This window comes from Argiope bruennichi, chromosome X1, assembly GCF_947563725.1.
Source record: "Argiope bruennichi chromosome X1, qqArgBrue1.1, whole genome shotgun sequence".
In the NCBI taxonomy this organism is placed as follows: Eukaryota; Metazoa; Arthropoda; class Arachnida; order Araneae; family Araneidae; genus Argiope; species Argiope bruennichi.
Genome location: NC_079162.1, coordinates 133,627,323 through 133,644,278, shown reverse-complemented (window position 1 = coordinate 133,644,278; position 16,956 = coordinate 133,627,323). Strand labels below are relative to the sequence as shown.

General features: G+C 33.5%; 2 protein-coding genes across 3 annotated transcripts in view; one reads left to right on the top strand and one right to left on the bottom strand.

Moving 5' to 3' along the window:
* Positions 1-917: 917 nt before the first annotated feature.
* LOC129959407 (piggyBac transposable element-derived protein 4-like) lies at positions 918-2,615 on the top strand. Its single transcript, XM_056072226.1, has one exon. The coding sequence runs from the start codon at positions 918-920 to the stop codon at positions 2,613-2,615; it is 1,698 nt and encodes a 565-aa protein (XP_055928201.1).
* Positions 2,616-12,316: 9,701 nt separating this feature from the next.
* The window catches only part of LOC129958939 (cyclic nucleotide-gated cation channel alpha-3-like), a 118,492-nt gene continuing 113,852 nt past the window's right edge, over positions 12,317-16,956 (bottom strand). For both annotated transcript variants that reach the window (XM_056071690.1, XM_056071689.1), the window contains 2 exons: positions 14,780-14,982; positions 12,317-13,825 (listed from right to left, as the gene is read on the bottom strand). In XM_056071690.1, the coding sequence (XP_055927665.1) occupies positions 12,363-13,825; positions 14,780-14,982 (1,666 nt within the window). In that variant the 3' untranslated portion in view covers positions 12,317-12,362. The remainder of the gene's footprint in view (positions 13,826-14,779; positions 14,983-16,956) is intronic.

Below are 16,956 nucleotides of genomic sequence, written 5' to 3'. Positions count from 1 at the left end.
TCTTTTAGTTTCTAGGCCAAGTCTGTTCTTAAAAGTGTGACATTTGCTCTCGTATCTATCAACATCATACACTGAATGCCGGAAATAAGTCCTTCTAAGTAGAGCCCATTTTTATTTCCACTAAGAACGGAAACTCTCAGTTCTTCTTCAGGAGCTCCATTCAGAAAAGGCAGCCTTCGCCTCGCAAGACGGCCATGAGTTAGTTTCCCTGGTTGGAAACAACCAGCGAGCACTCTCTCTGTAAGTGCCTCTTCTTGTTGCACCTCCAGCAAGTCACATTCGGGTTTCGGTGAGGGATGTTCTTTTCACCATCACGACTGTTCAATAATTTTTCCAGCATGCTGCAGAGTGATTCAAATTTGTCATAACTTTTCCTGCCGGTATCATCTTGAATCTGAATCGGTCTGACATGTATGCAACTCCTGGAAACAGTTTTTGCAGCCTCATACTTCATGCTTTAACCCTTTCGCGCCGACTGTCACCTGTACGTGCCAGCAAGAAACGCACTCACTTCCCGGCCGACACGCCGGCGTGCAAGAGCGTTTTCTCGTTCACCCCCGGCCGTCACCCATTAGTGCCAGTGTCCTGGAACGTTTTAAAAACTAAAATTTTTGCCAGAAGATGGCATTATATGTCCATATGGTTTCAGATACATGTAGATTTGACCTTCTACTCAAAATGAGAGTAGTATGACTCACATACACGTGGTTTTTAGGGGGAAGGAATGAAGGAGAAAGGAATGTTTCCGAATGGCGTGAATTATGACGGCTCTTTAAATTCGCACGTGGTATTTGTTTACAGTAAGCAGGGGAAGTTTTTTTTTTTCGCTACAGCGTTGGGTATTTCGATTTGCGGTCCAGTTTTTAGTGGATAGTTAGATCTTGTAGACGTGAATTTTTTCTCTTTTTACCGTTAGAATGTCGAAGCGTCGAAAAATTTTAACTGAGCTTGAAATAGCGGAAATGATGCAAAATATTTCAGATATTGATTCTGAAACAGATTCGGATAGTGACAGTGATAGTGACACTATAATATATTCTGATCATAAAGAATCTAGCGAATCTTGTGATGATGAGGACATTACTGATATCTGTATGCCGAGTACATCGAAAGCAAGTACTTCTCCATGGTCATCCACAGTAGAAAATTTAACACAATTACCATTCAAAGCAGTGCCTGGACTAAAAGTGGATGATTCGGTTGCAGAAGAAATTGATTTCTTTAGGCATTATTTCGATGATACAGTAATGAAATTAATTACGGAACAGACCAATCTGTATCAGAGAAGTATATATCCTGAGGATGCATCTGGTGCACGTTCTTCGAACTATTTACCTGTCACAGAGGAAGAAATGTTTGTTTTCTTTGCTCTTACAATTTTGATGGGCATTATAAAAAAACCCAAAATCAAAATGTACTTCTCAACGAATCCCATGCTTGCAACGCCATTTTTTAATAGCGTAATGAGTCGTGATCGATACGTTGCAATTCTTCGATGTTTGCATTTTGCCAGCAGCGATGCCAAAAAAATCGGAAAGCTTCAACCAGTTTTAGATAAAATAATTGAAAATTTCAAGTCCGCTTACACCCCTGAAAGGAATATATCAATAGATGAAAGTTTATTATTGTGGAAAGGAAGACTTGGATTTCGCCAATACGTCCCTGCTAAACGATCTCGATATGGAATTAAACTCTATAAATTATGCGAATCTAAATCAGGATATATATACAATTTTATTATTTATACGGGGAAGGATACAGTGTTAAAGGAAACTTTAGGATTATATGGGGAAAGAGTTGTGAAATCTCTACTTGAAGAACTTTCTGGTCAAGGGTACCATTTATATATTGATCGTTTTTTTATGTCTCCATCATTAGCGGATGAACTCTTCGGACTACAAACAAATACTTGTGGGACTGTAATGAGGAGAAGGAAAGGAATGCCTGAAAATTTTCCGCCGCCCAAAATGAAAATCGGTGAGATGTTGGTTTTGCAGAAAAAGAACATGAACTTAACTGCTTTCAAAGATAGACGAGAAGTGCTAGTGATATCAACTATGCATGATGCAAAATTGCTTGATACTGGTAAAAAAGATCGCGCAACATCTAATCCCATAATGAAGCCAGAGTGTATCGTAGAATACAACAAAAATATGGGAGGGATAGACTTAAGCGATGCCGTCATAATTCAGTATCCATCTTTCAGGAAAACTGTTAAATGGTATAAGAAACTTTTCTTTAATATCATGGATATGGCTGTATTTAATGCCAATATTCTTTTCAACAAAAAAAGTAAGAACAATCTTCCTCTCCTTAATTATCGCCTTAATTTAGTTAATCAAATTATTTCTCAGCATTCCTCTAAAATCCCCAAAGTTAATGTCATACCAAAATCAGCAGAATCATTAAATCCACTCCGATTAACTGAAAGACATTTCCCAAAACTTTGTTCAAAAGAAACGGGTGAGAAAGTGAGACGACGATGCTTCGTTTGTTCACATTCCCGGAAAAATCCTCCAAAACGGCAAATGAGTTATTATGAGTGCAAGGACTGTAACGTAGGACTGTGTGTAGATCCCTGTTTTCAAATTTTTCATACGAAAAAAGAATTTTAAGTCATATATTTAGTTTTGAGATATATGATGTTAAAAGTTATTAAATGGTAAGTACATAGTGAAAATAAAATGTGTAAAATATATATTTAAACAAGAAATAACTTAAATAAATAAAGTATCTATAGAAATAAATATGAAGCATATGCCATTTAAATATTCTACAGAATATTATTAAACAACGCGTTGATATTTCGGTAATTTCATGGATTTAGGCTTAACAGTGAAAAACCCTCCGGCCGTGGACAGACACTCGCGAGAGAGACTGCCGGCCTCAGCGATAAGCGCGCGTTTGCGCTTCGCGTCGCGAAAGGGTTAAGCTAGAGCTGATTTTAGATCTTTTTCATCCATTAGCCTCGTTGCATACTGCGTGTCTTCGTCTCTGATGGCATCGACGAAATACTGCGCTGCTAGGCTTCCCCGAACATCTAGAGGGCATTCGGCGTAAGCCAGGCTCATTAATCGTTCCACATCTGCGGCCAAAACTTGAAGGTTTTCCCCTGACTTCTGCTGTTTTGTCTTCAGCTCTGTTCTGTAAAATTGGGTTAGATGGCTGTCCCCAAATCTGGATTCCAGGGAATTTTGAATTGTCATTAGGTCCATCAGCTTTTCAGATGGAATTTCTTGAAGAACCTCCGCCGCTGATCCTCGGAGAGACACTACAAGTTGGCTGGCTTTTACAACATTTGTCCCTTGGTTTGGTGAACTAACAACATCAAATTGGGTTTTAAAAGCATTCCATCATGTCTGTCCATCATATGTCAAAGGCTTGACTGTCGGTCTGGTATACGAAAATTCTGGACTTGGTAGGAAGTTGTTTGGTCTGTCCTCAAGTTCACTAAGTCTCTTCTCGAGATTGCCGATCCTCTCCTGAACTGTTTCAATTTTGCTTCGAACCTCGCTCCTCACTTCTCCAATCTCCCTCTCGATACTTTGGACATCTTCTTCTATCTTCTCTATGCAACTGTTAACGTGATCTTTAATTCCCTTGACTTGACTCTTGACGTGCACCTGAATCTGATTTTTCAATTCCTTTTGGCTTTTCCTCCTTTCGTCCTCTCCAGCTTCCATTTTATTTTCTTATCCTACGTTCATCTCCTCTTGTCCTTTCTTCATCTCTGCCATCATGGCAAGTAACTCTGCGAGTTTTTCATCCATTCCTCTAGTCCAAGGCATACACAGAAAAATCCAACTAACCCCACTTCTGACACAAAATGTTACGAAATTTTCCTTGTGGATGTATTTGGAGGCAATGCAATAAGCAGGATCTTACAAAAATAAAGCTCTTTATTTTAACGAAGTCTAAAAGGAAAACTCTAAAGTAGCACAAAGCAACAGAAATATCAATATCAACAAATATCGCCATTCAAACGCAATAACACAGCGCATTTAATCACTAGCTCTGCGGCTTGCTTGCTGTCTAATACTCCAATTTTTTCCAGTCTTGAGTGCGTGGTTTTTTTATAGTTCCTCCACAGGAAGTGATGTCATTGACAGGAAGTAATGTAATCTTAGGGAAGTTCCGGAACTTTCTCCAAGCTTCAAGGAAAAACTGGTCTCGGCTGATATAATGTTCAGACCATCTGGATTCTTCTAGAAAATTTCTTTTGTAGCCAAGGTCGCCAAATTTCTCTCCAAGTCGCCAACCTTTGTCGCCAAGATTGGCATGTCAGGGATACGTTTTACCACTTTGTAATAATATATATATATATATATATATATATATATATATATATATATATATATATATATATATATATATATATATATATATATATCAATAGGCTGTGTGATTTAGTGATTAATAGGATCCTTACTTCAACAGGAGAGAAATGGTGAGAATGAAGTGTCATATATGTGACGAAAAAATTGACATTTTTCTTTATTTTTTAGGTTATTCTTTTCCAGAGCTCAAAATTCCAAAATTGACTGTGTAGAGAATATTTCAACTTTAATAGGGGACATTCGTACAAAATATTGAATAGTCGTTTAAAAGCAAGCAAATAGGCCCTTCCTTTGGCAAAATCAAAACTTTCTTTTCTGAAAAATGTTGTTTGGGGAGACGAAGGTTGCTTTGATCTATATAGAAGCGTTAATTTTCAAGATTGTCACGTTTGAAAAAATTAAAACAATTCTTCGTGCAAGAAATTCATCAATCGCAGTTTTCTGTTCATATGTTACATGCTGCTGTTTTTAGAAGTTCTTCAGTTGGTCCAATCAGTTGGACCAATTTATCATACAGTATACCGATAGATTCAGTTAATTGTTATTGGCATTATATCTGAACTAAGAAATGAATTATCAGTGGATATTTGATAAATCTTTGCTGACTAACTCAAAAATCCAATCCTTATCTCACATGAACTGGATCAGATATGCCCAAGTATTATTAAGGTAACGCAATTCTGTGTAGGTGTCGAAGGTGTTAATTTGGAAAAATTTTTTAAGCACTATAATTAATGCCATACCGGGCCATTTTTTTAAAAAAAAATTAATGAAAGTTAATAAATATGTTATAGGGTTTTGCAAAGGAAAGCCAGAATTTAAATCGCTTGAAATTAGGTAACAAAACACGTTTTATCCTTTGAGAGTAAATTTTATTGACCACAGTTTAGTACTTATTACAGTATAATTTTATTCAAATACTTTAAAGTAAGTTTAGATTATTCTTTTTTTGGGCGGAGGGGAGTTCTTCCAAAAGGGGGCTTAAATTGGAATTAAAATTATTTCCTAAATTTGATATTCAGAACAAGAAGTCTATCATAGCTCTCAGAAAGCAGTTATAATCATTATCATTAATTGGAATTGGATAAAACTAAAGCAAAAAGATAATAATTAATATAAAAAGACACCAAACAATAGAAAAACTAAGGCTGTGGGCTTTTATATCTTGAGGAACAAGCGAATAAATAAAGTAATGCCATAGTTCATAAAATATCAAGAGTTTGGATTTTATATGCTGATATGAATTTGAAAATCAAAACCTATTTTGTATTATTGACCTTAAAGAAATTAGTGATGTAATTTGAAGAACTCTATTCTTTAATTGAACCGATGAAACAATTTTAATAGGCTAAGTTTTATTCTACTTTAATGTGTATCTCTCAGAAAGTTTGTTCCATTTTTAATGACAAATAAACTACTGAAAATTCATTGCTTTTGCTTTGTCGAAATTAGTTTTCTGTCAATTTTCATTAAAAACTATTTATATCATTCAAGTCTATTTTAAAAATACTCCTTGTCTTTCCTAGCTTCTAGATTAGAAATGCCTTCCTTTATTTTAAGAGTTGTAATTTGTTCTTAAAGAGACACTCTTTAAAGATACTCGAAAGGGATGAATGATTACCATCGCAGTTTCACTGACTTTTCTTGTGATATACATTGCTGGCTGTGTCATGGCCTTTTGCAGCACAGTGTGCGCATGTAACCGTTCCGAGATAATTTGCTTTTGAGTGGCTGGAACTCTGATATTGAAAGTATCTTAAATAATTTGGGATGCATTGCCTGCCTAACTGGTAATTTTATATGCCCGGTATATATAAATTTTGGCAATTTCGGGAAATAAAATATTAGTATAAGATGCTTTGTAACAAGAAGCTACCCATCCACCATATTGTTACGTGGCGTACATTCGTTACTCTTTTCCTCTGAAATTCATTTGATATTTCCTCAAGAGATACATTAAATATTTCCGATTGTAACTACGACCTCTGAATAATTCAGTGACGAGTGTGGTTGGACAGTTATAGGTGTTGTGGCTAGTGTATTTAACTCATATACTTGCCGGGTTTGCTTTTTAGAATTCGTATCCTCAGAATGCGTTTCAAAGATACATCATATTTCATGAATTGTTGCTGAGATAGTCTTTTGCCCAAGAAAAGGAGAAACTGAGTGGAAAGTTTCATTACTTTCAAATAATCGTTTAATTATAAAATCTGTGTCGAATTTAATTGTACAAATAGATTTTATAATTTTCTAATGTCCTTTGAAGGGAGACTATTGTTTGGAGCATATATGATATTTCATGAATTGAGTCCCGACGGCTCTGCGCACCAAGAAGCCTAATTAAAAAAGGTGTATCCACAAGCTCTGAAAATTTCCAACTTCTTTGTTTACCAGATTACTAGCCGGAGCCTATAAGCCCCAGACAATTCTTAACGCCAAGCCCAAGAAAAGGCCCCTTCGCTTGATCCCTAGCATATTAACTATTCTGGTGGAAAACCCCCTGTCGATTTATGCAGTTGGTGCCACAGTGCACCACCTATCTATTAACCTGCCACGCACTATCAACACGTGGGTTTTTTTTATTGTTCATGAGAAGCGAGAAGCAAACAGAGCAGCGACAACTTCTCATGGAGAGCTCTCTCGCTTGAGGAGAGCTCGCTGCCGTTGAGGGAAGGGAAGAAGAAAGCAATTAGCAGCAAGCTAGGAAAGCAGATAAACTGGTGAGCAGACCTGGAGGTCATGAAACCCATCACCCCCAAAGAAGATGTGTCCCTTAGGGACTATTTAGTGTTAAAACAGACATATTAAACATTTGCCCACCTAGCAAATATCCGCTCTTTTCAGTTATTATTCCAATTTAGGTGATTTCGTTTGCCATTTTTATCCTAAAGAAAAAAATATTTATCTGACATTTTTTTTTATTTCTTGACAGCGTTTTAAGCTCCTAATAAGTCCTAATACAATGTCTCAGAAATGTGAGTTTGTTCAATATCTTTGCAATGAATTGGCTGATTTTTCAGAATAGATTTATAAACTGTAACTTGGAACTTGATATCGTGTGTTTCAGAATGTACAGGGGAATCCGGAGTTATTTAAATATTTGCAATTCACAAACGAAGATAGAATGATACTTTTCCACAAGAAGAATGAAAATTAGACTTGAATTGTTTTTGCCACGAAGTCTAACTTATTGGTTGCAGTAGTTTAAATTTAGGTCATCGTCTGATTCTGCAATTAATGAAATGATGCATTACATAAGATGATTAAAAGTTCAAGAAAAAGCTACAATTACATAGGAATATATGACCTAAAACTCCATCCGATTAGAGTAGAAGATACGCTGGCCACGACATTGAGGGTCATAAACAAGAAGAAATCCAGGCTTAGGAGATTGCAGTGGCCACAGGACAGAACCATATATTTCTTATTTGCACAAGTCCCTGGGCAAATCTGTGAACATTTGGTGATGAAATGCGAGTGTGTACGGTACATGTTCGCCATTTCAGCATTACACGCTCTCCGTATGTAGTCGAAATTTTAGAGGATTATCACTGAAATTCTACCTCGGTACTGATGAAAAAGCCCATTGCCTCATTCGATTGATATTTCAAATCATACCTTCCTCTATGAATTTGGCTTATTTTAATGTTTCTTTTGCGCTTTAAAGTATGTATGTTGAATTTTGGACCGCTATTTGTAAGATAAAATAATAATTAGATTAGTAGTTTACAGATGTTCAATGCACCGTCCTATATTTAGGGATACTGTTGTCAAAAAAGAAGCTATATTTCTATTTCACAATTTTAAGCAACATTTTCTTTGTTCATATTCTGTCCCCGTATGTATTGACCCCTCATTTAACATTTGTCATCTGTTATTACTTTGTCCCATGCAGCGCACTTATCCATATTCAGCAGTATCATTTGATGGTTTAAAAAGTAAACCATGTAACCAATAAATTGTAGTGGTAGAAAAAAATGTTGGTTGATTTCTGTCCTTTCAGTGGCAATGGTACTCTTCTTCCTTCATCCGTTTGGAAATTATTCAAATATTAAATTTATCTGGATTTCTGAATCACCCTATATATTTTAAATTGCTGTTTTCGTCCATATCCTTCTAACAAAGCTAATGGCGATGCATGAAATTACAAAATTATTTATGAGATATGTATTTAAAGCTTTTCTAAAAAATAACTTAAACGATGTTTTTAGATAGTACTGTGACTTTTAATGGGGAGTTTTGCATAGGATTCTTTTAATAATTTATTTCTAAATCTGTATGTTAAGAATTTTTTTTTATTATTATTGATTACTAGTCTAAAATGCTTAACTCCTCCTACTGAACATAGATCAGATTTGAAGGAAATTTCTTATCTTAATAAGTTTTTAAAAAACAAAATCCTTTTTAAATGACGCACCAAAAGGAAATTTATAAAAAGTCCTAACATTATTTTTTTACAGTTTTAATGTAATATTACATATTTGGTTTCTTTATTTACACATTATTGCCATATCTTTACCTTAAATATTATGAGAATTATGTACGTAATTATATAACCATTGAAAATGTTACAAAACTAAAATGTTTCTCTTTGTTTGGAAATAATTGGTGGTGTAACAAAGGTAATTGTCGTCAGGGTACCTATAGACCTTTGTTTCTCCAACACTACATCACTTGAAATAGTTCAACATGTATTCGTAAATTTCACTAAAATTTTTTTAATTTGCATGCCTTACAAGTATTTAATCTTCGATGTGGTATCACACTAATTTCTGGATATTAACAAGTTTGCTTATGAAGTTCAGATATTTTTTCAAATTCCAATAGCTTATTAAGCTGATATTTTTTTTATAGTTGATTTATGGAGTTTAAATTTTTTTCAGAAAAATCTTAATCCAATATTTACAGCCTCTCGGAGATTATGCTGTAGCTTCTGGCTACTGAATTTTCTTTTATTGTCCAATTTTATTTAACTTGACTTGTTTTATATTTGCATAAATGAAATTTTGCAATCAATTTTTCACTCATTTTCTGATGATATGGAGTTTTAAAGTTTTGTAAATTTGTGTCTTCTTAGTGGCAAAACATTATTCTAACGCTGTCATCCATTATTTTAATTAAATTTCAGTTCCATACCGCTGGCTTCATCTGGTGATATGTTTTAGAAGAAAACAGATATCAAGTTTTCAAAATATAATAAATAATGTATTATAAATTAAGGATTAATAAGTAAAAAGTAATCAAAATAAAACTATTCTATATCATATAACATTAATAAAAGTTATTTTCAAAAACTGTTTTTATGTATTTTAATCCTTGTGCCTTCGAAGAAAGTCATGAAGTCTTCGAAGAAAGTGTGCTTTCAAATCCACTGTTCTTCATAAATAATAGCGAAAATAAAATCTTCCAATCAAAATCAGATCGGAGAAACCACTTTTCATTTCCCTGAATCCATTGCCTTTGAATAAGTAGAAAACTTCCATATTTTATAATGTTCTATTACTCTCAGCACTCTTGGATAGTATAATTAAGAGAGCATTTAACTGTGTAATTTCCGTTTCAGTATTATTAACGTCAATTGACTTTTAATGGATTAATTAATTATTTCCCTTCCATCTTTTATTGGTTTTTTTCGGCAAAGCCCAATGTATAATAATAGTAGCAACGATCCATTCTTTTTGTCTTGCTTAGCAATGAATAAGTTATCAAAATTTTCTATAAAATGATGAAATTATTTTACTACGAGCACACTTTTCCTTCTTTATATAACGATGTAAATTGCCAGAAACTTTCGTATTCGTAATTATAAAACTATAATTTTCATTTTATTAAGAATATATTTGCTATTTATTAAGAAAGAAATGGACATACTGAATACATATTCATTACAATAATTGCATACATTACAATAATAAATTACATTAAATACTGAATATATATTACAATACGTGCTATTAAGAGTGTCACTGCAATGCACAAAGCAATGAGCTACTGATTTTCACTAAAGGTACAGCTTATTTCGAATAATATTTCTTAGTATTTAAAACTTTTCTTTGACAGAAGTGATTTTCGTAGTCTTTTAATTTTTCAGTTTGTGATCAAGAAACTAAGAACTAATGATAAAAGTCAAATTTGAACAATTTGAAATCCCAAACTTGAAGAAGTTATGGGCCTTTAAAAATTATAGCAATCAAACTTGTATGCAAAATACTGATATATATTTGTAAATGATGAATAAAAACACGTGTAGTTATTATAAAGGACGTTAGTATATTAAGGTGAGGTTAAAAATTATTAGTTTTGAAGTAGGTCACCGAAATGCTCTATAGATGTTTATTTTCTCCAAAGAAACGTTATAAAATGAATGCTGAATAGATTGAAATCTGATTTTAGTCCAAGCCTGTTTCTCCTAGTTTTTAAAATGGGATTTTTGTTCTCAAGGAAATGTGTTTGATGCATAAAGATAATTTTTTTTTTTTTTTTTTTTTTTTTTTTTTTTTAACATGGCAGAATTTTTTCTGCTAGCTAATTTATTGGTTTAACCGAATATTTTAAAGTGCCCAGTGCAATGAACGCACTACTTTAACCAATCATCTAATTTTTCAGCCTTTACTCATAACAGGTTTTTAATCTAGGAAAAAAAAACGCATTTTCTCCATTTATCTAAGAAGAAATTCAGTAGAAATACTCCCGTGTATCCAGGGCAAAGGCACTAAATCATCATGATGGATGCATAAGCATATGCGCAGTAGCCGAGCTGGATGCATATATACTGCTTTTTCAGATGCCAGGGAAAATTTCTACAATTTCCTTTCATTAAAATTGGTAAAAAAGGTGTCATTGTAACTGTGGCCTAATAGCTAATTTCTGAACTCTTAGAAAAAGACAGTTTTCCATTTGGAGAACTGCTTTAAAATTCTAAAAGAATAACATTTCATGTGATTTCAGTCAATAAATAAAACGCTAAAAATTACGAAATTTAAATTTTTAAACCATTTAACGGTCTTTAATCAATTTTTGTAAATTTTTCTTGACGCACCATAATTTATACAAAAAAGAATTCCATTCTTTTGAGGCCAAAATTGACCGAGTTATGAAGCTCTGAGTATCACTATTTTATACTGTTTCAACGGCTATCTCAAAGATCATTCAGTCAACGTTTCTTCGAGGCAGCCGTTGATTAGTCTAAAGCTGCGAAATCAATGCTTTTTTTCCCGGTCAGTTCGTTGGACAATTTATTGAAACAATTCATTGGAACTATTTAATTAGAAATTAACTATTGAAAGACGATCAAAGAAGATGTCTTGCGTATCAGAATTTGTGATGAAAACTCGAGTTTCTTCCCACACTTACCAATAATGAATCTTAACTATTTGCTTTTTTTATTTTATTATAATTTAGTGCGTATACTGATAAATATATGGATCAGTTTGTTTTAAAATAATAGGATGCGCTGAGTAGATTTTCTCGTTAAATTACGTAATCAAATCATCCTGTGACTTCCATTCTATTCTTTTTTACATCTGGAGGGCCTCTCAAGTCATTCCATAGATTATTAAAGGAACACATGTTTTGTAGTCTGTATATGTTATCATTACTGATGTACTTAAGAGCATTTTCCCTCTCTTTTTTGATATGGTGAAGGATTTACGAATTTTCTGAAATAAAAACAGGCAAGTAAAAGAATTTTCTTTCTCATAGCATTCAATAATTTGATACAGTTTTAGATTAATTCTTATTATTTGTTTATGTTTCCTTTTGTTAAATTAATGTTTCTTTATTTCTGTTTATAGCTACTGCTGTAATGTTAATATGAAAGCATGTAATATTCAAAACAAATATATTAATTAAAATTTCTATTTTTTGATACAAAATATAGTTTATTACGTTTTATATACAGAAATATCAGTTTTATAATAAAAATTACATATGTATATGTATATATATCTATATGTATATATATTATATGAGACAAACTATATAAACGAAATTTATCAAAACTCGATTTATTTCTTCTGATATTGGCTAGCTTTTCTCTTTCTCAGAGAATTCTGAAATAGTTTTGTGTTTGTATGTGCGCAGCGATACTGTTGTAAAATTTTGTGCTAATTGTTGATCGTTAAGTGGCCTGTTCGATTTCGTTTCTAGACGATATAACCGCTGTTTAAGTTGCTTCTGAGTTCTAGTATATTCACTAAAAAATCTTGCAAACCTAGTTTGCAAGTTATCAAAAGCTGTTTGTAGTTTATTTAAACGGGCCTGAAGATTAGAATCCTCCAGATCTTTCGCGTTCGCATCCTTCTCATCAAGAAGGCCATCCTTGATAAGAATCTGCTTCCCTCTTTCTATCAACATTTTTTGTGCTTCTGGGTATTCTGCCAAAACATTCCATAGATCTTCTTTAGATAAGCAGAATAGATCTGAAAACCCAACGCTTCGAACATTGGCAGTTCTTCTGTTACCAGTCTTTACGCCTGAAATGTTTAAAATGCTAAGTTCCCCAAATACACATCCTTCACTCAGAGTTGCGAGGACCTTTTTACCATCATCACCAACAACATGAAGTTGTCCTCTTTTTACGATATACATTTCCTTACCGACATCCCCTTTTCGGCAGATGTAGTCACCAGGACTGAACACCTGCAGTTTAAGTTTTAATACCAATTGCACCAAAAGCCCTGGCTCACAATCTTGAAAAACCTTAACCCTCTTCAAGGTTTCCATATGAACGTGTATTGCTATCTCTGCTTTTAATTTATCAGGTAGCACTGATGTAACATCATCTTCATCAAGAGATTGTCGATTGATCCACAGGTAGTCAAACCATTTGATAACTCTATTTTCTAACTCTTTACTCACCTTACGGAACTCTAGATATTGTTTCACTCCATCCATTCTTCTCTGAAATTCTGATCGAGTGACATTCATATTAGTTATCATACTTCCGACATTTCCGACAATCGTTGCAAAAATGAGGACACCAATTAAGAAATCCACTACAACAAAGACATATTCCTCATCTCTGACTGGTGGAGGCATCTCTCCAATAGTTGTTAGCGTCAATGTGGACCAATAAAAACAGTATATGTATTGATGTCTCAAGGACGAAAAGCGTGGAGTAGTCATATTATAAACCCAAGAATCGGTTCCGAACCCTATTGAGTAACTGACTGCAAAATATAAGCATGCATTCCAATGAATTATGACTAATATGTAAAACACTAACTTTGCTATTCTAAATGCGTAAGGGAAATTGGTACGTGTTTCTGTACGATCGAAGAATTCCAGCAGTCTGTGAAAGCGTAACAACCGGTTTAGTCGAAAAATGACGATGCATGGCACATGTAAGTCACAATTGGTATCCATGATCAGGTACGTTAAATCAGTAGGTACGAGACTTAAAAGATCCAACTTGACTTGATAAGAACGAATATAGTTTTTAAGAAGTTGTTTGGAATCCCGTACTAGAAGACCTTGTTCCAAATATCCTGAAAAGGAAAGAAAAAAATTGATTTTATCTATTTCTCAGTATTTCAAATGCACATTTTTCAATTTTAGAGTGATACAGAAAACATTTAGATGTCCCTACTCTTTAATTTCATTTCTCCTTTTCGAACATCTGTTGAACGCAGAAAGAATTCATTAATATTTCATGAAACATATTCGGTGATTAATGAATAAAACTCGCTAGCCTTTAAAATGTTCTAAATGAAAACTAAATAATTTTCGGAATGAATATCAAGAAATTACAAAAAATAATTGCAGTAGATAACGCTAGTCAGTAATACTTTTATTGAAAGATAGAAACTTATGAAACATATCTTTGACAGATGGCTCTCTATGACATACACTATGGCGAAAAATGGAAGATGAAGCAAATTGAAATGTGAATTGCAACCATTCTGTGTTAGGCAATATCTTCGTTAATATTTTTTTAGCACAGGAGAAGGAGCAAAATGGTCTCCGGCGCCTGTCTTGATAGGCGATTTTGGCAAGTTTTGCAAATTCTAATAACGAGAATGGTGTAAAAAAAGTTATATACTTGCTACAAATGCAATAATATTTCATTTTCATCACAATATTTCATCTTTTCTGTATAGTGTGTATGTCAAATTTTTTGATTTTTATATATGTGTTCTACCTGCAATTAATTAAATTTTTTTTGTATTTTTTCAATCGAATTAAATGCATACAATTTCATTACAATTGCGCTTTTAAAACCACTATGGATATTTTGTTGTGTATTTCTTATTTTAGATTATTCTATGACATGAATTCAGAATTTAAAACAGTTTAAAAAACGAAAGGAATCCACTTTTAACATACAAATTTTGAGAATTAATTTACAGATATAAAGTTCTCATCTGATTGAATCTATTAAATGAAATATTTCTGATTAGCTTAGGACTAGATTTAAGAAATAAGAAAAAGAGTATTCATACCTGTACGGGCATGAATAACCATATCGAAGAAGTAAATTCCGTCGCACAAGTAGTCTAAGCAATACCATGTGGTTGGAGACAGTTTCTGTAGTTCCCAAAAGACACTACGCCCAACTATCATGACTACGTTGTACACCAAGGCCAATGAAATCACAGATAACCATCGATAGTGAAAATTTTCGGAGGGATCAACAACGAAAGTCCTAACAAAAAGTAAATAAAACTTTATTTCATACAAATATTCTTTTAGAGTATTTCTTAAAAGATTTTTACTGTGTTAATATTCATACAGTTTGATGTATAAAAGTGCAGATACATATTAAAAAGCGTGTTAATTTCCATAATCATTACCCAGCTAAATTATTACATGCAGAACATCAAAATAGAAGGATTTTCATTGAAATGAGAAAGAACGAGTACTTTTAAATCCAACCAAAACTCTCATTCGTTAAATTTTTAGAGTTAATTGATAATTCATGCTTGAATGTCCTTTCAATTAAAGTAATCGGCTACGCTTGGAATAAAATTTATAATAGGCTGGATTTTGTAATAACCTTTCTCTTATTTTTAGATGAATTGTCATTTATAAAAAAGAAAATTATGAAACAGCTTTTTATAAATATAATCTTTTTTCAAGAGCAAGGGAGTTTTCCAATAGCTGTTTCTACATCATCGCTATCGGAATTCCTCGTTTTTTCAGATATTCATAAAAAGCTCGAAATCAAATGGACATACTGGCTGCTGCAGCATACCTCTATCTGATACACTGAGTCATTTTCATAATTTTTGCTCCGTATTTACTCCTGAGTTGGTGGCAATTTTCTATGTTCTTCAGAAAATTTCGCCTTCTACCCAGGTTAAATTTATAATTTATACCGACATCATGGTCCCTATGGAGATGCTTTTTCACTATTATAATCGGATGCATCCAATTGCTTCCGAGTATGAGTTCGAGTTTGTTCGTGTTTTTTGGCGCAAAAGCCACCTTTGGCTAAGCTGCGCTAAACTCCGATTACTTTAGAATTTTGTTCACTTTGCATCTACTTCAAAATGATAGCTTTCAGAAGATTTTTAATTGGGTTTCGATTCGTGTAGGGAATTTTGGGAATGTAAAATCAGATTTAGCTGCAAAATTATCAAAAGCGTTTTTGTGCACAGGAATTCCAATTTGCGACATTAGAAGGTTTTTCGGCAGTCTTGTTTTTTCTACCTGGCAAAAGATATGGAATCTGCAGATCCATCACAAATTACATTCTGGTCAAAAAGACAGTAGATTGTGGCCTGTGCTTTCTAAAAGTGAGATGGATGTTAAAATGGCGCTTCTCGTTTCCTTCACAAATATTTTACATTTGGGAAATTGCACCTAAGTGTAGCTGATGTCAGATTTATTTTACTGTTCGTCATATTTTAATTGAATGTCCTTTTATTAGGTCATATAGTGTTCATTTTTTTTATCTCGTCTTCCTGAACAAGACCTGATGGATGAAAAATTCCACTGCATATTTCAAACTTTTTAAAAGTCGTTAATTTCTTGATTTGCATTTAGTACTTTTTTTCTTCTGTTTATGCCACACATTTCTTTTTGTTTTAATTTTTTCTAAAATCATTTATTTTTGCATTGTCATATTATTTACATTGCCATATTTTATGTGATTTTAGCTTTCAACTGTTGGTTTTATTAACTTGTTTTTTATAACCTACTCTGAATTTACCATATGATTGGTACCCTATAGTCAGTTATGGCTCATACAACAATAAACCACCCAAAAAACAAAATAAAACCGAAAACGGCCATTTCAATAAGAAATGGAGGTACAGGATGGAAACTTTCCTTTTTGATCAGAATGCGACAAAAAAAATTCAGAAGAGTTTGCAATGTTTGTTCGTTGCTCACTGAACGGGTCCTTTAAGATAAGCGCTCATATGATATGGAAATAGATTCGAACCCAAAAAGGGAAAACAACTTTTACTTTGGATATTTCATACCTTACCTTAGTGCTAGCCAAATCCTATATGCTCAGAGTTACTCAGGTGACAGTGACCACTCCAGAAATGACCCCTTCGCTTAATCCCCAGCACATTAAAAACTGAAATGGCTGATTTACAGCCGACGGATGCACCGGGGACCACAGTGCGCTCTCCGTCTAATGAATCGGCACATGCGGCCAACACGTGGA